At 54.9% G+C, this 20,735-nt stretch overlaps 1 protein-coding gene across 3 annotated transcripts in view; it reads right to left on the reverse strand.

The window, feature by feature from the left end:
- The window catches only part of ZNF496 (zinc finger protein 496), a 28,547-nt gene that overhangs the window by 3,272 nt on the left and 4,540 nt on the right, over window positions 1–20,735 (reverse strand). For all 3 annotated transcript variants that reach the window (XM_055343674.1, XM_055343506.1, XM_055343592.1), the window contains 4 exons: window positions 19,922–19,995; window positions 4,665–4,797; window positions 4,283–4,390; window positions 3,381–3,494 (listed from right to left, as the gene is read on the reverse strand). In XM_055343674.1, coding sequence (XP_055199649.1) covers window positions 3,381–3,494; window positions 4,283–4,390; window positions 4,665–4,797; window positions 19,922–19,995 — 429 coding nt within the window. The remainder of the gene's footprint in view (window positions 1–3,380; window positions 3,495–4,282; window positions 4,391–4,664; window positions 4,798–19,921; window positions 19,996–20,735) is intronic.

A 20,735-nucleotide genomic window follows, 5' to 3' on the forward strand; every position in this document is an offset into this window, starting at 1 on the left:
ATCTGCTCTGGACATAACTGGGTGACCTCTTACTTGCCACACGAGCAAACCTGGGTGACACATGCCAGGCTCAGGGCCGTACAGGGAGGTAGCGTCACTGTGCCAATGTCCCCACCACCCAGGCCACCTGTCCCCAGGGCCATCTGTCCTTAGGGTCACCTGTCTCCAGTGCCACCTGTCCTCTGGACCACCTGTCCTTCTGAGACCCACCCTGCAGCAGACAGGGCTGGTGGCCAGTAGCTCTGGACTTTATGACCCAGTGTGAAGCAGACTTGATGAATCCCGCATCTGCTCCTAGAGGTGGGGGGATTGCGCAGTGCCTGGCAGGAGGCTCCAGCCCACCACCCACACCCAGGGCTCCCCCCGGTCCCCACTGTTGTGTAATGTGAGACTCAGGTCCAGAATGGGTAGCGGCGCTGGCAGAGGCCTGGTTCTGGATTCAATCCCCGGAGGGAGGAGAAGTCGTGAGGTTAGCAGAGCCGAGGGCGGGCAGACAAGGGGCCATGGGGAGCATGGGGAACCTTGTTCCCCAGAGGATGGCAGACAGGGCCGCACACAGCATGCAGTGGGGGCGGGAAGACACCAGGATCCCTGGAAAGTCCCGTTTCATCCACAGTGGAGTGGGCAGGGGCGTTCTGGAGAGAACACCGGGGGTCTGGGTGAGCGTCAAGGACCAGGTGTGAGGGCTGTAATCTGCTCAGGGAACCACACTAGGCCGTTCAGGGGCACTGGTGGAGGGTGTGCCTGTCGGACGTCCTGACCAGGGCTACCCGAGGGCCAGTGCTGAGCCCAAATTGTGTGGCTCAGGGATGCTGCTGGTGCCATGAATCCTCCAGAATGGGAGGAGCTGGGGGAGGCAGTCAGCCCACTCGGCCAGGCCAGCAGAGCTACTGGGCCCCTCCTCATGAAGACAGGGCACAGTCAGACAGGGCACAGAGGCTGCTGGAGGGGGGCGACGGGGTGCAGAGGCTGCAGGGGTGGCAGTGACAGGGTGCAGAGGCCGCCGGGGGAGGGACGGGGCTGCCGCAGTGTTCACAAGCCCATGGTGATAGCACCCTGGGCCCGCTGTTATGCTCTGGCCTCTTGGTGTCACGATTTGCCCTGGAGATGCCACACTTGCTTGGAAACCACCCGCCTTTCTTCTCCCCAGTCTCTTCCTCTGGGGAAGAGGTGGAGAGACCAGTGCATGCTTGGAGCTATAGGGGGACATGCCTGGGGTCCCACCAAACCCTAAGCCACAGGACATCTGGGTGAGATGTGTTGTGGGGCAGATGCTGGAAGAGATGCAGGGATGTCTGGGGAGAGTGGGGGTGTGGCCTGCAAAGGGCACGTGAACTGTGGGGAGCTGAGGGCGGAATGCAACAAGCTCAGAGGAGTCCAAGGCCCGGTCCTGTGTGAGTGACTGTGTGGGCAAGGTCACCAGAGCAGGCCCTCCTCCAGCAGGTGTCCTTGTGACACGATACCAAGGCACACATGACCTGACACAGCCGTCCAGGCCATGCACCCCCACCCCCCAAGCCATGTGGCCTCAAAGTTCCTGGGAAATCTGTCTGTTGCCTAGGCCTCACAGCCTCTGCTGTTTTGTTAGGGTGGCCGCAGGGTGATGTCCATCATGCCCAGGAAGTCGGCGGAAACAGATGGGACCTTCTAGGAGGCAGGGACGAGTGACCCCAGAGTTGTGTGTCATTAACACACTGGTGCAAAGAGATCCTCAGAGATGAGATGGGGCTGTGAGAGCGACAGGGGAGCAAGTCAGGGAATGGGGGGCCTTAGGATTTCTGTAGGGAAACCAGGGCCAAGTGTGGGTCCACGTGCTATTAATGTGAATTCATCCTCAATGCCCAGAGCACTTGGCTGCCGTGACACTGACATGTGCTCTACGGGGAAGAACAGAGACGCCAGAGCATGTGTGTGTGGGAACGAGTCCCCGCGAGGGCAGCGGAGGTGCACAAGAGCCAAGAAATACAAGTCCAGGCATTGTATGAAATGCAGCCTCACAGTGCTGGAATGGGGAGGCTTTCCTACGAGATAATAAGCCCTAGAAAGACATGATGAATATATTTATATTTTTAAAACGTGTGTGTGGGAACATGTGCTGGGAGACACATAAGGTTTTAAAAAGAGGGAGGAGTTACGTGCAAAGGCACAAGAGGCAAGAGACTGGGGCGCAGGACCTTGAGTTCCTGGGACGTTCCCAGAGGGACCTGCTGTGGCTCGGGGACATGGGAGCCCTGATCCTGACGTAATGGTATCAAGCGGTGGGGCCTGAAGAGGTCGCGGGGTCTCCACGCAGCCGTGGAGGAGCCCCTGCAGGAGCATGGGGACCCAGGGGTGCGCCAGCAGGCACAAGGACGGGCATGTGCACGCCCCCGTGGAATGACACACGGATTGCCCCGCATCCACGGCCCCCTGAGCTCTGGAGTTGGCAATTCCCCAGCTCCAGGACCCTGGCAGGGAAATGTCGCCTTCCTGTGTCAGCAGAGCCGCCGCCGCCTGCACCTAGGTCGGGTGGGTCATCTGCTTGCTGTGTACTGAGCTCGCACGGACCGTCCACAGCGCAGTGTCCCACGTATGGACGAGGCAACGTGCACAAACACAGCGAGTCACCCCGGGGCGGCAGTACCAGGTCGGGACCGGGAGCATCCCCATGTGCACATGGTGGGTGTGGTGCCTGCTGTGCCCTCAGAGGCCAAGGCCGGCAAGGTGCTTGGAAACCCAGCATCTGCCCCTGTTCTCTGACAACCCCAGCATCCTGCACTTCCCAGATTATGTGCAAGGCCTGGTGCTGATGACACCCCCGCCGTGTCCATCTTCTGATGGTGCGGAAGGGGCTGTACGCAGGAGTGCAGGCGGGAGTCGACGAGGATGCTCAGTGCCGCCGTGGGTACTGCTCAGGCTGTGCCCACTGAGCACGCAGGTGCGGGCTGTCACGGGGACGCCTGCAGGGAGGGGGCCACGAAAATACCCCAGACCACGCGCACCTTGCCTCCACCAGGCCTCACGGGCCAAACTGACCACGTGTTATTCAGTCCACAAAGCCGAGGGAACCTACCCCCAGAGCATGGTGGTTCACGTGCGAAGCAGCAGCCACCAGGATGGCTATTTGACTGTGTGGACTGCGGCTGCCCGGTGGACAGGTGGAGCACCCCTCATGTCTGATACCCACACACCCGGCCTTCCAGCTCCTACCTGCCCACAGCAGCACCGGAGCCCCCCTTCCACACGTTCAGGTTGGCACGGAGGGGTGTCCCTGCCTGAGGGGTCCTGGCACAGCCATCAGGGCACACAGCTGAGATAACCCAAGGGAGCAGTAGGCAAGACCTCATGGGCGCCGGGATAACCCTGCACACACACACACACACACCCATGCCCTCCGGTACCTGGGCAGGTGCTCTGACCCAGGGCCATCTGCTGGCAGGTCTGGAACTCTGGCACCTGGAGCTCGTCTCGTTTCCGTCTTTCTTCTACCTGGAATGGCTGAAGACTCGGAAAGTCTTTCCAGAAAAGAAAATGGAAAAATCGATTTGCCTTGCTCTGCCCTGCCAGGCTGCAGTCTGAATAGCCCTGGGCTCATGCTCCAGGTGGAGGCCATAACTCCATAAACAAGGCCAACCCCGTGACATGGTGCGGAAGGTGGTGACTGTGGATCACGCCCATTGGGTCCCAACCCCTGTGGCCGCTCCAGCCTCCTGTGTCTGAGTCCTGCACCCCACACGCAGCCACAGAGCCTGTGGGGCACAGGACCTGCAGGCCTGTTCCGGGGTGGGGGGCACTGGTGTGCTCCCTGCCAGCTTCACAGGCTCAGGGGGCAGGGGCTGTGGGGTGTGGCTGACAGCGCACACCTCACTTCCTGAAGGAGCGGAGCTTGCAAGGCGTTGGGGCCCGGGGTCTGCAGAAGTGAGCTCGGCTGACACGGAGCCTGGGGCAGGGAGCAGCGGGGAGGATGCCTGCCCTGAGCCCCACGAGGCCCTGCTCCTCTCCATGCCTCAGTGTCCTCACAAACCCCCACCTGCCTTCTGGGGAGTACGTGGCCTCAATCAGGCAGGGCTGCCTGGTCAGCCTGAGCCCAGTGCTGCTTACAGCACAGAGGGCGGATCCTGTCGCATCCCAGTCTCTGGTGAGGGCAGTGCTGTGCACCACCACCATCACCACCCCCACCCCGCAACCGCATCCCCAGGGGAAACAACAATCCCGTTTTCTGTCTGGCAAGAGATGTTGGAGCCTGAGAATGCAGGGGCGACATGGGGCTGCAGACAGGGCAGGGTGTGGAGAGCGTACTCACCCAAGTAAGAAGCCTGGGCCACATCCTTCCCCTGGGGATCCTGAAACTCAGGGACCTGGGGCTCACTGTCCTCCCCCTGGGAAAGTGCCAGCTGGGTGGCCGGGTCACCTGTTTGCAGATGGGGGACACACGTCCATCAGCCATGTGCTGCTCCAGGAACCAGGGCTGGGGGCCAGGAACTCACACAGGTCGGCAGGGGCTGGGGCCAGCAGGTGGGGCCAGGGCACCTCCTGCAGGACTCCCAAGGAGCCAGGCACTCGCCAGCCAGGCCAGCCTGAACCACATGTGGTTGATCTGCGAGGTGCCCCTGGGGTGGGGGTGAACATCAATGTGACACTGGCTCCCTGGTCTCTGGTCTCAGGACAGAGGATGGAAGTCTTACCTGGAGGCAGTGAGACACCACAGTCCTCCCCAATGATGAACTCTCCGTAGAAGCCCGTCTGAGCAGGATCTAGAAGGGACCAGTCCTCTTGTGAGAAGCAGAAGATCATGTCCTCGAAGGGCGACAGGCGGCTCTGAAAGCACAGCACAGTGGGGACGCCTCAGGGCAGAGCCAGCCAGGGCTGGGGTGAGGGGGTGGGGGGGAGGGTTGTGGTGCAGAGGTGACACTAGCCACAGGACACAGTGGGGAGGCTCCCCGGTTCTAGCATGAGATCCGCCTCACACACTGCAGGGTGCCCCATGGGGCGGCCAGGGACACGCGGGCATGGGCCCTCCTACTGCTGCTCAGGTGGTGGGCACCCACATGTCCTGGGGGGCCAACAGGGAGCCTATACGTGTTGTCCACGCCTGCCGGCAGCCAGGCTGTCAGGCGCCCCACTGCAGTGAGGGAAGGCAAACACCTCCGGCACTGGGAGCACCCCCCCCCCCCCGCCCGCATGAGGGCTGAAGGGGACTCTTTTCTCACACTTGGGAGTCATGGGCCACGTGAATGTGTTGAAGTTCATTTTAACTTGAAACATGATGGTATTTGCATATAATTAAAGGATCCCACAAAAATAAAGAAGTCCTCCGCAAATGGACAGTAACATGACAAAAGGATTCATGGTAACAATAAATGTCATTTAAAAATTACTCCTTTTGGGCACCTGGGTGGCTCAGTGGTTGAGTGTCTGCTTTCAGCTCAGGTCGTGATCCCGGGATCCTGGGATCAAGTCCCGCATCAGGCTCCCTGCACAGAACCTGCTTCTCCCTCTGCCTATGTCTCTGCCTCTCTCTGTGTCCCTCATGAATAAATAAATAAAATCTTAAAAAAATTATTCCTTTTGTTTGTAATAACCTGGAACCTTGTAACTCAGACAAAATTTGGGAGAAGTAAAGTGTGGAAGAGCTGCCGGTGTAGCTGACACTTGTCTGGGCATGTGAGTGAGGACGTGTATCAGGAGTGTCACGATGGACACAGACATTTGCACAAATTGTCCATGTACAGCTTTCACTGGATGTCAGCTGAATAACGGTTGTATTTCTCCACAAAGTGTTCCCATTGCAAAGGATTTAAAGTAAAATTCCATCTTGAATTAACCAAATAGTAAGACATTTGTATAATATACTAACATTGGTTTTAGAAAAGAGTTTTTTAAACAAACGTCCTTGCATCTGCCTCACTGCCTCCATTTCTGAAAGATTCCTTGTCAGGGCCTCCATTTCTGGAAGATTCCTTGTCAGTTGCCTCCAACCTGGGGTGACCCTGCTCTCCATGAACCTTCTTGGGGTTTACTGGCCAACCTGCTTTTGTCTACTTCAAAATGCTTATTTTCTTTGCCTATTTTTCTATTTTCTCATGGGTCCTTTTTTTTTTAAATTTTTGCTTAAAAAAAAAATTAGAACAAAACAAAACCAAAAAAACCCTTAACTGAAAGGGGGAAACAATGGCTTTCAGAAAATAAAGATAAAGACCATGTAAAAAAAATAACGGGCTCAGGGAAACACTGAGTATGTAATGAAAGAGTGTGGATGAAAGTTGGACAAATGGGGACGAACTAGGCCGTCCATGGAAGGAAGGCCTGTGACCCTGGGAACCTTCTAGACCATCAACAAAAAGCCACAGAGCCTGGGATCCCTGGGTGGCGCAGTGGTTTGGCGCCTGCCTTTGGCCCAGGGCGCGATCCTGGAGACCCTGGATCGAATCCCACGTCGGGCTCCCGGTGCATGGAGCCTGCTTCTCCCTCTGCCTGTGTCTCTGCCTCCCTCTCTCTCTCTGTGACTATCATAAATAAATAAAGGAAAAAAAAAAAGCCACAGAGCCAAAAAAGAAAATATATGACAGAAAGTCCATCTTGACTATGAAAAAATGTCTAACAAACAGTATCAGTGTCCTCAGTTTGATGATGCTTGGGAAAGATGAGTGAGGTCTCATTATGACTCTGTGAGCATCATCACTATGGGCCAGAGGCCGCTCCTGGGCACTGGATGCCGTCCTTTCACCCCTGTCTACGAGCCCGCACTCCGGGGTCACCCCCCCCCATCTCATCTCATCGTCCCATATCAAACCGGGTCACCCCACTTTCAGAGGACCCTGGCCCCAGGACTGTCCTCTGATTGTCCGGGGACTTCTGGGAACTTTCCAAGCCCTGGGGCCTGATGACCTGGCATGCAGCGGAGTCCTGCCCACAAGGTTGAAGGGTGTCCCTGCCTGCCCTTCCCTCTCCTCCTCCTCCCCGCGGCCCCAGTTCTCCCCAGGGTGGTCTGCGGGCGAGCAGGTAGGCTGCAGGCACCTAGAGGGTCAGGACCCCTTGTCCCTGGCCTTCCCCTCACCCCCCAAGGACTCAGTTCCCAGACTGAGCAGCAGCAGGGCCGGGGTGAGCCTGTAGAGGCCTGGGAGCCGGCTCCCCCCGACTCCTGTCTGTTCCGTAGGTCCTACCGCCACCCAACCGCAATCATATTCCTCCTCTGATGTGTGCAATGCAGGACACTTTCCTGGAAACAAACCTGCTTCTGGCTCTTGGGACCCCTTCCTTTCCTGGGGTCCCTGCCTTCCATCCCAGTTCCCCTAATCACTGCTCTTCTCTCTCTTAGGGGTTCGTGCACGGGTCTCATCTAGGATCTAACAAGTCCACAAACGGATGATGGTGCCACTGGGGGTCCAGCCCGGGCCATCAGGCAGTCGCTGCCCCCAATCCCAGGGGTCTGGCCACCAGGGAATGCTCCCAGGCTCAGGCTTGTGCAGGGATGGTGCAACCCACCCACCCAGCAGGGGGCGGGGCCGACACCCCTACCCAGACGCCATAGTCATGTTGCTGTGCACCTGTCAGGGAAATGCAGAGGCTGCTTGCAGGCAGACCTCTGTAGCCCTGGAAGCCTGAGTAAGGTCGGAGGGCCTCCGTGGCCACAGGCTGGGTGCTGAGGCCCTGAGGCGGCCCACCCCAGTCGCGGCGACATGCCATCACACACAGGGAGGTTCACAAAGTTCCCACGTGGCCTCACCTTCCCCGAGTGGCAGCTGCCCCCCCCACCTCCCGGCGCACCATGTCTGCTCCACGGTCCAGCCCACAGCCCCCTTGCATCCACTTTATGACGCTTTCACTGTCACCTCAGCGTAGAGGGCAAAATTCCCAGAACCCCAAAATGGGGAATCCGCTGGAATCTTCTGGGAAGGTCTTATACCGATGAGTGACCTTAACAAAGCTGCTGGCCAGCCTGACACAGAAATCAACTGCATTCCTATTCTGCTCTATACAAGTAACTGGATGAAGAAATTTAAAAGAGGATCAGAGCACTTAGGACAACATCACCACCCTCCAGATTTTGAGGAACGCTCATACAAACTACGCGTGTCACCTGCACACAGAAGGACTCACCAGGTTTGTGGGCTGCGTGCCACTTAGATGTCTGCACATCCCAAGACAGAGACCTATGTCAGCCCCACACAATCCCTGTGCACAAGACCGCAAGGCACTAATTCTGGAATCTGTACAGGCAAGAAAAGCAGAAAAGCACTTAAGAGCATCTGAAGGGATTGTGAAAACAAAGAACGAAACGGCCACACTGAGCCCCGCAAACCTCGCTACACTTGGAAGCCGACAGGGCAAATCAGCCAAGGTTTTAGCCTGACACACACACACACAGGGCTGGTTTTCGACAAAGGCACCAAGTCGGGAAAGCAGAATCTTTTTGCTGAGTTGTGACTAACAAGGAAATATCAACACAGGAAAATATGACCCTGCGCCTGATGCCAAACCGAAAAAGACAAGTAGGAACGAATCAAAGAACTAAATGCAAAAATCCACATTCCAGAACATTCTTTGCGACGCTGGAGCAGACAAAAGTTTGTTAGGACATAAAAAGCATAAATGTGAAAAGGAAAAAATATTACGATAAACTGGACGTCATGAAAATGAAAGATGATCGACCTTCCAAAGACCTCGTTAAAGCAGCAAGCCGGGAGTGCTCAATGGCAGAGCGCACTTCAGGAGCGAATTGGACGAAAAACTTCATCCAGAATGGGGGACGGTGAGCGGTTCCTCAAGTACAGTTGGACGGGCGCCTGGCCGGCTCAGGCAGAGCGGGTGGCTCCTGAGGTCACAGCCATGAGTTCCAGTCCCACACTGGGTGTCGCACAGTCCTGCCGATGGGGGACATCTGGGCCGCAGGACACGGAAACGACCCCCACACCCCCTTCCCCGGCCAGGAGGGAATGCAAACTAAACTGTTAACGAGGTACTTACTTCAATGGCCAAACTTTTACTTTTTCAAAGAAAATGAGAATCGCAGGAAATGGGGGAGGTGTGGGCGATGGCTCTCCTGCCCTGGGGAGGGGCCTGAGTGGTACTCGGCAGGGATCTGCTGTCTCTCTTGGGACAGATCCCACGTTTACCCCGAATTTCACTCCTAGGTCATTACCCAAGACAAACAGAAGCACAGAGGCACACAAATGCGCATAAGTGCCACAAATTTCCTTCAGAACAGCCAAAGCAGCAGGGACCCAAATGCCCTTGGACGGTGACCCGGCTGTACTTGCTGTGGGCAATGAAGAGGGACACCTGCTGATGTGGGCACCACAGTGGTGCCTGGGTTGTGGGCTGCGGGTGAGAGGAGCCGTCACTGTAACATCCATTTATGTGAAATCCCAGGAGAGAAGCTCACGTTCAGGCCCACAGAGGGAGGGCCGGGCAAGAGAGCTCCAGGGGATGCAGATGCCCCCACCCTGCCCGGGGCCATCATTACATGTGTGCACACACACGTGTCACTCTCCTAGCCTCTTTTTTCTTTAATTCAACCATACTTTTTTTAAAAAAATCTTTTGTTTTTTATTGGTGTTCAATTTGTCAACATACAGAATAACACCCAGTGCTCATCCCGTCAAGTGCCTCCCTCAGTGCCCATCACCCAGTCACCCCCACCCCCTGCCCTCCTCCCCTTCCACCACCCCTAGTTCGTTTCCCAGAGTTAGGGAGTCTTTATGTTCTGTCTCCCTTTCTGATATTTCCCACACATTTCTTCCGCATTCCCTTATATTCCCTTTCACTATTATTCATATTCCCCAAATGAATGAGAAGATACACTGTTTGTCCTTCTCCGATTGACTTACTTCACTCAGCATAATACCCTCCAGTTCCATCCACGTTGAAGCAAATGGTGGGTATTTGTCGTTTCTAATGGCTGAGTAATATTCCATTGTATACATAGACCACATCTTCTTTATCCATTCATCTTTCGATGGACACCGAGGCTCCGTGCACAGTTTTAGCCTGACTCTTAAATAGGTGTACTGTATACAAATTACAGCTCAGATTTAGATTTTTTTTAAAGTAGGTGCCATGGCCCGTGTAGGGCTCAACATGTGGCTTGAACTCACGACCCTGATTTCAAGACCTTGAGCTGAGATTGAGTTGGACGCTTACCCGACTGAGCTGCCCAGGCGCCCCCAAAATCGGATTTCAAAAAGTACAAACACCGACAGCATCCTCAAGCACCACCCTGGTGAGGATGAATAGTGCAGACACACAAGAACCAAGAGCATGGAACCATCACGCGGAGACCAACCCCAGCAGTCAGGTGGACACCACACAGCAGGTGTCCTGCTTGTCACAGGGACATCAACCCCAAGCAAGGCCCGGTGAGGCCCGGGAAGGCCCACGGGGACACGCGGACACGAGGGACGAGCCTGGATGCACATCGCCTCTGGAGGAAACCCCCAGCACGTAACACATGCACCCTGCTTCCATATGCAGCTGCCTGAGGTGTGAATGGAGGTGAAGGGGTGTGTAGGCTGCAGAGGTTCAGGGGGAACAACGGGGCCAGGGTGACCCTGCAGCATGTGCATCCCGATCCTGCAATCTATCTCACGTAAGATGCTTGCTGCAAAACAGATGTCAGAAACATCTGCAGTCGAGCTGGGAGTTTGGACAGGGGGGAGCTCCTGGTCTCTCACATGCACACGGGAGCCACCGAGCTGCAGCACAGATGCCCACCACCTCCGTAGGGGACTCCCAGGAAGAGGCTGTGTGGGGCCGCCTGTCCTCTCAGCACAGAGAGGCCCCGGGCCTGCAGGATGGTTTCCTGTGGGTCCCTACGGGGGTTGGCACACCATCCCCACACATGCTGCGTGGCACAAGGACAGTGTGGCCAGAACACAAGGTCACCAAGAAGGCTGTCAACCCTCCCTCTCGTCTGTGCACCTGTGTCCTCCTGGAGATGCGCCCCTATGCCTCCCCTGGCCAGACAGGAGAGCAGCCCTCAGCCCCAGAGGTCACCACTCCTCTTGGCTCCGAGACAACATAGTTGACTGAGCAGCCAGGCGCCCCACTGCCCTCCAGACGTGTCTGCTGTCACACAGCTGCCAACCCCAGAAGCTTCTACCCCTCTCCTGTCATCATGCTTCTCCGTGAACGTGCTGCCCATGGGGACAGGGTACGTCCATCTGCAGGTCTGACTGTTGCGTGGGGGTTGCAGGCCGTTTCCATGGGGCCCCCACAAGAGCACGAAGCACGTTGTTTATTCATGCGCACTGGCCTGTGTTTGGGTCACCGGGCTGTGCCCCAGGCGGAGACCCAGCAGAGTGGGGGAAGACGCTTTCTCCCCAGTCTAGTCATGTGAAAAGACTCTAAGTGCCAGCGCAGCTGAAATGGCAAAGGACTCAGAGCCTCCAGACGGCCGTGGATCTGCAGGTTCTGGACAGAAAGATGGACCGGATTACAGAGAGATGTCTGGGTTTCTTCCCCTCCACCCCCGGACAGGTGAGGGCCCAAACCTGGAAGAGGGCGCTCGCAGCTTCTTGGATGCACACACGAGCCTCGGGGCCGGCTGTGGGGGTCCTGCTCCACCCGCCATGCACAGTGTGACACAGCCACGGAGTGAGACGCCAGGGTACTCCGAGTCACAGGGATCGCGCTTCCTGCTGGGCAGCTGCGCTCCCCACGGACCCTGCGCGTGATCCCAGCAGTGGACAAACAAGGGGTGCAGAAAAGTCTGGAAGCCACTTGACGGACACCCAGAGACCCGCTCAGGAAACTGGGACTGTGTGCCTCTCCTTATGGGTTTTCAGAGACTCCTGTATCCTTCTCAAACACACAGCACACATACATTCCGCTAACTCATGTAAGAACAACGGAGATCCCGGACTGTGGATTCAGGAAACACCCACGTGACCTGGGAGGGGGACCAGCATTACCAACTCCTAATTTCGCTGTAGTCCGCAGGAGCTAGTGCAAGTTTAGCCATCCACCCTCACCAGCCCACGCCGGGTGGTTTGGGGTCGGTTGGGTGGGCAGCCAGGGCTTCTGTCCCTTCAGCCCTGCCCAGGGAGCAGCCTCCCACGGAAGCTCAAGGGGACCCTGTGCAGGCCTGGCCCCCACCCTCATTTGCAGGGTCAGGATATGCTGACCCAGCTGGCTGCTGCTGGACCACGGTCAAGAGGAGAAAACCCTGCTGGACAGAAAGCTTCACGGGGACCTGGGTCTCATGACTTCAAGTGAAAATTCCGTATTTTGGTAGAAAACCACATTCTACACAAAGAACCGGAAAGATCTGAAAGTGGACGAAAATGGGAAGCACATCATAAGAAGTACCTGGAATCCTGAGCACTCGGTGACGTGATCCGCAGCAGAGCAGAGAGGATGCAGGATAGACCCTGCCAACCATGAGGACAGAGCAACCGCCGCAAGCAATAGGAGTGGGGGAGAGAGAGCAGACGGAGACATGAGCAGACATGAGCAGACAAAAGCAGACGGAGATGTGAGGAGCGCAGCTAGCAGCAGCGGACACTCCACAGTGTCATGTGCAGAGCCCCACCGCGCACACAGGCAGCTCAGAGGGGATGGGTGACATGCAACCTCGGGCTTCCCGAGCCTGCAAATGCACGCAGGCCCTGGAGCCGAGAGCATGGGGGGCCCACACAACTCACCTGGAAAAATCCGTGCCATGCTCTGGGACAGAGCCTGTGAGCACCAAGTACCCTGTCAGTCCCCAGGAAACATGGACTCCATCCCCGTGGGGGCGAGGACGGCTTAACCGAAGACGATGCACGGAGCCACACGGAGGCCCAGCCCACAGACCCCAGGTGCTGACCACAGCAGCCACTTGGGCCCCCAATGCAGGAGACACCTCGGGAATGAAGGGGACAAGGCCAGCTCAGGCACATCGTCAGTGCTCCTGATGGGAAGGCCGTGGGAGCCTGGGAGGGCAAGCAGGAGGACATGTGGGGGGTGCTCATGCTGGCCACCTACAAGGTGACGGTGACTGTTGAGCCGCACCCACACCTTAACACCCGCAGGAGCTGTTGTGTGTTTGCAGGAACTGCTCCAATCAGTGTGCGAACAGGAGGGAGCAGAGGGCCGTGGTCAGGTCTATACCTAATGGGACACCCAGGGCATTGCCTCCGCAGCTGCCCTGAGGGATACAGGACGTGGTACCCGGGGCATCACCTCCATGGCACCTCTGACAAGGTCTCTCATTCTTTGCTCAGCCTCCTGAATCTCCTGGTGCCATCTGTGCATCTCTGAATAAACCTAGGTTTACCCAGAACACTGACCTGTCCATCCAACTGCACCTGCGAAGCCCTGGTGTCCCACCGGTTCCTCACCGACCTGCTCCCTGAGGTGAAGTTATCTCCCTGGTCCCTTGGCCTGTCTTTAGGGAGAACCCCCTGAGGTGGTTTAGCCAGAGCCCTGTCCCATCCCTGATGTTTTCTCATACTCGTGTTCTGTCTGCTGACCCCTGTACCTCGGCTATGCAGTGGAGCTCCATCTCTCTCCTCCCCTGCAAAGTTTCTGAGGTGCTACCCAAATCCCCGGCAACAGCCCTGAATACAGTCTGCCTTAACAGCATCAGCAAGTGTTTCTGAATATTTTCATAAAGTTACAGTAAATTAAGATGGAATTCTACAGAATGCTTCAGTGGCCCACAGGAAAGCATTAAAAAAATCAGAAACAAGGAACAGAACAGGGAAAAAGACACATCAATAATTACATGAAAATGGGGGCACCTGGGTGGCTCAGCCAGTTAAGCATCTGACTTTTGGTTTTTGTTCAGGTCATGATCTCAGGTCCAGGGTTGGCTCTGTACTTAGCAGGGAGTTTGCTGGAGAGTCTCTCCTTCTGCCAAGAGTGTGGGGAGGGGCACTGAGCGTGGAGCCAGACTCGGGGCTCTATCCCATCAACCTAGATCACAACCGGAGCCGAAACCAAGAGCTGGATGCTTCAGCAACTGTGACATTGAGGTACACCCCAGAAGTGAGGGTTTGTTTTTTTTCACGATTTTATTTATTTGAGAGAGGGTAGGGGAGAAGCAAAGTCCCTGCTGATCAGGGAGCCTGACATGGGACTCGATCCCAGGACCCTGAGATCATGACCTGAGCTGAAGGCAGAGACTTAATCCCCTGAACCATGCAGGTGCCCCAGGAGTGAGTTTGAGATAGCACATATCTAGGTCAGGTTTCTTTCTTTCTTTCTTTTTTTTTGGGGGGGGGGGTCAGGTTTCTTAATCCACTCTGCCGATCGTAGTGTTTTAACTGATGAATGTGGGGCACCTGGCTGGCTCAGTCCTAAGGGCATGCAACTCCTGATCTCAGGGTCCTGAGTTCAAGCCCCGTGTGTGATGTAGAGTTTACTTGAAAAAAAAAAATTAAGTGATGCATTTAGATCATTTATATTTTAATGTGATCACTTTTTTTTTTAAGATTTTATTTATTCATGAGAGACACAGAGAGAGAGGCAGAGACATAGGCAGAGACAGAAGTGGGCTCCATGCAGGGAGCCCAACATAGGACTCGATCCCAGGACTCCAGGATCACACCCTGGGCTGAAAGCGGCGCTAAACCACCGAACCACCTGGGCTGCCCTTATCATCATTTCTTTTTAAAGATTTACTTATTTATGACAGAGATGAGAGAGAGAGAGAGAGAGAGAGAGAAAGAGAGAGAGAGAGAGAGAGAGAACACAGGCAGAGTCTACTTGGGGTTTTCTCCCTCTCCCTCTGTCCACCCCCCTGACCCTGCTCCCAGCTCATGCTCTTTCAAATACATAAATAAATCTTAAAAAAAAAAAAAAAAAGGAAAAGCAACTCAGTTCAAACATAATGGTACAGGTAAGCTAAAAGTAAAAAAATGGGAAATACACATTATACAACCACTGATCAAAGGGAAGAGGAGCAGATACGTTAAGACCAGATATACTTGACTTTAAAGCAAAGAAAATTATTAGAGATGGACATTATATAATAAGAGGCCCTGCAATCCTCTGTGTGTATTAGCCAAACCAGAAGCTGGAAACAGGAGGCAGGAACTCCTGCAGCTGCAGACCTCGACACCTGACTCTCAACAAGTGACACAAAATAAGCAGGAACAGAACGACTGGACAGCAGCACAGCCTGCAGGTTCCCATCAACATCTCTGGGCCTCCCAACTGCCAGCAGCAGTGTGGATGCGGTTTCCAATGCACACATACCCACACTGAGACAGACCACAGCTGTCTCGCCCCATCCTGGAAGGAGGGGAGACATTCCCCACAAGGAGGAAGAGCTGAAGTCATACACCACGTGTTCTCAGACCACAGTGGAATCAAACCGGAAATCAGTGGTAGGAAATAACAGGAAAATCTCCAAGCCTTTGGAAATTCAACACCACATTTTAAAATAATGATTGGGTCAAAGAAGGCTCAAGGGAAATGGAAAAATACAGTGAAATAAGTGAAAGTAAAGCTACATCATATTGCAGTCTGTGGGACACAGCTAAAGCAGTTCTCAGAGGCACATTTATAGCTCGGAAATGTTTATATTAAAATGCCTACCTGTGCGGGGAAGTCTCAAATCAATAATCGAAGCGCCTACCTCAAGAGCCAAGAAAGGGAATAGCAAAATACACCCAGAGCACGCAGGAAGGAGAAAACAGTAAAGACAGGGCAGAAATCAATGAAACTGAAAACAAAAGAGAAAAAAAAATCAATGAAACAATGAATTAGTTCTTTGAAAAGCCCAGTAACATTGAAAACATCCAAGACTGACAGAGAAGACGCCCACTTCCAGAGCTGAAACAGGGTATCACAGACCCTGCCAATACGTAGTGGGGATAGAGATGGACAGCGATGATGTCCTGGAAGGAGCCCACAGTCTGAGGAGTGCTCGCCAACAGCAGCCAACGGCAGGCAGCGCCAGCTCTGCCACCACGGAGGACTCGGCTCTGTAATCAACACCACGTCCCCCCACCCCACCACATCTCCAGTCTTCCCGTTCCACTACCAATTCTACCACCCAACCAAAGAATCAAACCAATCATAAGCCATCTCTGTCAGAAAATGGGAGGGGACACATCCTGATTCATCAGGAGCCCAGCATCAATCGCCCTGATAGTGACAGACAGTGAAGATCAGTATCTGTCCCACGAGTACAATACAGAAACCCTTAACGAGGGGGCACCTCTGTCCCTGAAGCATCTGCCTACAGCTCAGGTCATGATCCCAGCGTCCCAGGATCCAGTCCTGCATCCAGCTCCCTGCTCAGCGGGGAGTCCGCTCCTCCCTCTGAGCCGCCCCTCCCACACTCATGTTTACTCTTTCTGAAATAAATAAAATCTTTAAAAATAAATTAATAATAAATAAATATAACAAAACATGTACACAAGCTGTATGCTGAGAAGTACACAGTTCTGCTGAAAAAAATCAAAGGAGAAATAAGTAAATGCGGGGTACCTTTGGCCAGCTCCATTAGGGAGCGTGACTCTTGATCTTGGGGTTGTGGGTTCGAGCCCCATGTGTGGCGTAGAGATTACTTAAATAAAAAGGTAAAAGATCTTTAAAAAAAAAAAAAAAGAACAGGAGAGAGGCCCAGAGAGAGGTAGGCACATTTGCAGACAGAATGACTCAGGGGCCAAATGTCAGCGCTCCCCAAACTGATACAAGGGCTTAACAGAACTCCTACTGAAATATCAGGAAGACTTTTTGTAGAAAGGATCAAGATTATTCTAAAATTTACACAGAAAAGCGGCGGGACTAAATTGATAAAATAATTTAAAAAAATAGGATGACAGGAATCCGAGTGCCCACATCCAAGACTCAGGGAGAGACAAGCAGGTAGGGACAGAGTGAAAAGCCCAGGAACAGACCCACAGACAGCATGCAAGTGACTTCTGACCCAGGAGCAAATGTACCTGAAGGAGGAAGGGAGGAGCGTGACCCCCGCAAAGGCCCACACAGCGGGTGGAGCAACCTGACAGCCACTGGCAGGCCAGATGCTCCTGCTTCTGCTCCCGCACCTCCTGCTCCTCCTCCTCCATCAAAGTCCCAGCCCTGAGGCGCAAGGCTAGCGCATCCCAGGTCAGGGGTCAAATGCAAGGCCGTGATGTGGAGGGAAAAGCACAGCAGGGAGTCCTTGGGACAGAACCATTAGACCAACAAACCTCAATTCTTAAAAGGAAACACATGGAATATTCCTCAGCCATTAGAAACGACAAATACCCACCATTTGCTTCAATGTGGATGGAACTGGAGGGTATTATGCTGAGTGAAGTAAGTCAATCGGAGAAGGACAAACAGTGTATGTTCTCATTCATTTGGGGAATATGAATAATAGTGAAGGGGAATATAAGGGAAGGGAGAAGAAATGTGTGGGAGATATCAGAAAGGGAGACAGAACATAGAGACTCCTGACTCTGGGAAACCAACTAGGGGTGGTGGAAGGGGAGGAGGGCGGGGGGTGGGGGTGAATGGGTGACGGGCACTGAGGGGGACACTTGATGGGATGAACACTGGGTGTTATTCTGTATGTTGGTAAATTGAACACCAATAAAAATCAATTTATTAAAAAAAAAAAAAAGGAAACACTGAGAGCCTGGACCAAATCCAAATTAAAAACTTTCGTGCTTCAACTGTAATAAAAAATAAATAAAATAAAAATAAAGTAAAATCAAATGGATGAAACCTGGGAGGAAAATAAAAAAAAAAAAATGGGAGGTTTTTTGTAAGGGGCTGAGACACCAAGCTCCAGAACAAGGGTGAACAGTCACAAAACACACCCAGTGAAGCACAAACATCTAGGACGTGGAAGGAGCCCTGAAAATAACCGTAGAAAAGCAAACCGTCCAATTAGGACTCGGGCACAAGTCACGAAGAAGAATCTCATGGAAGAGGATGGACGGGTGGATGCCAGGCAAGCACGTGAGCTGCTACGCAGGGAAGGACCCCGCACACCAAGTGGAGACGGCAGGCCACCCCCAGTGCCAACAGCGGCCAGGACGCAGAGTAGACCTTGCTCATGCTGCACAGGGCAAGGGGGGTACCACAGCCTCTCTGGAAACACACATGGCTGCTTCTCATGATGCTAACCCCTCAGTCTATAGCCCAGCAACCACAAGCCTGAGCATTCATCCCAGAGCAGCAGCCTCACTCCTGCCACAGCCCACATGCCACGACCCACACCAGCTCTGTGCAGAACGGGCCTGACGGGCCACGAGCCAGAGGTCCTTCCACCGCATGAGCCGTGGAACCCAGACCCGGTGAGGCTCGAAGCAGCGATGCCCCAGCTCCCTGACTGGAGAGACTGCAGCTACCTCCTGGTCGGGCAGCTAAGGATAGAGCAGACGTGGGCTCGCCACACGGGGCACGGCGGGATGCTCCTCGAGGGCGCATGCATCCCCGTCAGCAGCCGGAGGGGACCTTCTGCGGGAGTTTCCTGAGGCAGGGCTGTTCAGCAGAATGGAGACAAGCCAGCCTGTCCCTTCCCCACGTGAACATAAGTACACAGAAAGAGCCATACGCCTACCCATGTTCACAGTGGCCAGGACGCCAAAGCAAACCCAGGGCCCGTCGACAAGGGAGTGCACAGGGTGCGTGACACACAGCGGGTGGCAACGCTCGGCCCCAGGAAGGAGAGCCCATGGGCTGACACACGTGGCTGGAGCTCCAGGCCACCACGCCTGGACACAGCCATCCCAGGACACAGACGCTGTGCAGGTGCAACAGCCACATTCAGAGAAAGATGGCCCGCGTTGCTGGGGGCGGGTGGACAGGGCCGTTACCTAATAAGTGAGGGGTTTCCACTGGGAGGGTGAGAAAGTTCTGGAAGCAGGGCTGTAGAACAGAGTGAACATACACTATACCACTGGATGCTCAGACACTGCTGTATGTTAAGCATAGTTAAGACGATAAATTTAATACAATGTGTATTTCACTACAATTAAAAACCTTAAAAGTTTTTTATTGAAGGTTTCATCTTTTTGTATCTGGGGAGTGGGGGGGGGAGAGAGCACAGGTGGAAGCAAGGGTGCACAGGGATGGGGACAGGCTGACTCTGGGCTAAGCAACCCCAGGACCCCGACATCATGACCCGAGCCAAAATGAAGACTCCCAATAGTCAACAGACTGAGCCACCAGAGGCCCCCAAATTTAAAAACTATTAAAACGATTCTGGCACCCTAAGCCCTTGGTGGTAGTGACTTTCAGCAGCCTGAGCGGAAACCCTGTTTGGGGGGGAATCCTGTGTGCCCTACGGGAGCTCAGGCAGGTTCAGACAAGATCTAGCTCATCGGGTACTGAGGTCATGGCCCCTCCTGGCATGTCGTTCGGGTGAAATGTATTGATCTCTACTGTGGGTTTACCCACCCCCCACAGGTCACTGCTGACCTGTTTCATGGGACACCGCAGGGCCAAGCATGCGTGCTGATGCCCCAAACCGGCTACTTCCTCCCTGCCCTATGCTGACCCTGCTCCCAGGCCTCAGTCACATGGAACACATGGTACGGAGGGCAAACCTGGGACCCTCTGACCATCCTGCACCCATGAGGCCCACACTTCATGTCACCCACTTTCCCAGGGGACTGCCACATCGTGCGCCAGCCAGCGGGAAGGATCAGAACAATGAAGGGGGCCTGATGAGAAACAGGGAGGCAGTGACGGGCAAGAAGTGCATGGGACCATTCGTCCACCTGAGGACATCTGAAAGGGAGCTGAGCTTGTCCCTGTGCAGCGTCACAAGCAGAGCCCCTGCCTGGTACGGGGGATCTGGGCCTTCTCCCCACGCCCTGCACTTCTGGGACAGTCACCATGACCATGGGGACAGAAGCAAATCCGCTGTGCAGTGCCCTTGACAGCAGGGAGCCCGGGGACACCAAGAGACAGCGCAGGGGTGGAGGCCACGTGTCCTCCTGCACTGTCACCATCACCGCTGGCACAGATGGCAGTGGCGGGGTTCAGGGGCCCTGGCAACATCACTCACCGAGGGCAGCTGCAGGGCCGTCACCTGCTGGGCATCCCTCAGGTTCGCGTCCAGGAGGCCAGGATCCTGCAGGACTGAAAGAGAGAACCGTGTGTGTCTTCTTCTCCGTGGGCCGACTGTGGGGGACACGTGCACTTACCTGCAGCCCTCAAGGATCTCCGACACCTTCAGTGCCTGTGAGGAGGGAGCTTCTGCAGGCAGTGCCCAGGGTCGGGCTGTGTGCATGTGTGATGCTCATATTTCATTTTAACGTCACCTCCCCAGCATTGCGTCCACTTAGGGCATGCAACCTAGTGGTCTGGCCAGTCTGCGCGCCATTGTGAGCACGTCGGCACTGCAGCATTCTGCCACCTGCCACGGGAGCAGGGGCCGCAGCGCCCCCCAGGTTGGGGAAATACAGGCTCAAGCTCCACGGCATCAAGATCAAGGTGGTCAGCTGTCGGCAATGACCACGGACTCATCAATGTGGACCGTGCGAGTTCAGCAATGCCGAGCTCCCAGAGGGGGATGGCTGTCACTATGGGAGCTCTGGGAGGGGCAGCAGCCGTGCTCGACCCGCCTCCATGCAGGGTTTCCCCCCCTTCCGGCTCAGGAGAGTATCCCTCCTCTGCCCGGAATGTTATCCACAGGAAGCCTTGGGAAGCTCCGCCACCGTCTGTGCGCAGGGAGCAAATCCAGGAGGCTGACCCAGGGTCCCGTGTGACATCCCCACCAGAGCGGACATGAGAGGCCCACGTCCCTCACTTTCAGGCCTGGGACAGCAGCGTCCCACACAGCAGGGCAAGACTTGGGCAGGAACCAGCTCAGCCGGCAG

The sequence above is a fragment of the Nyctereutes procyonoides genome, unplaced genomic scaffold (genome assembly GCF_905146905.1).
Source record: "Nyctereutes procyonoides isolate TBG_1078 unplaced genomic scaffold, NYPRO_anot_genome, whole genome shotgun sequence".
Lineage (NCBI taxonomy): Eukaryota > Metazoa > Chordata > Mammalia > Carnivora > Canidae > Nyctereutes > Nyctereutes procyonoides.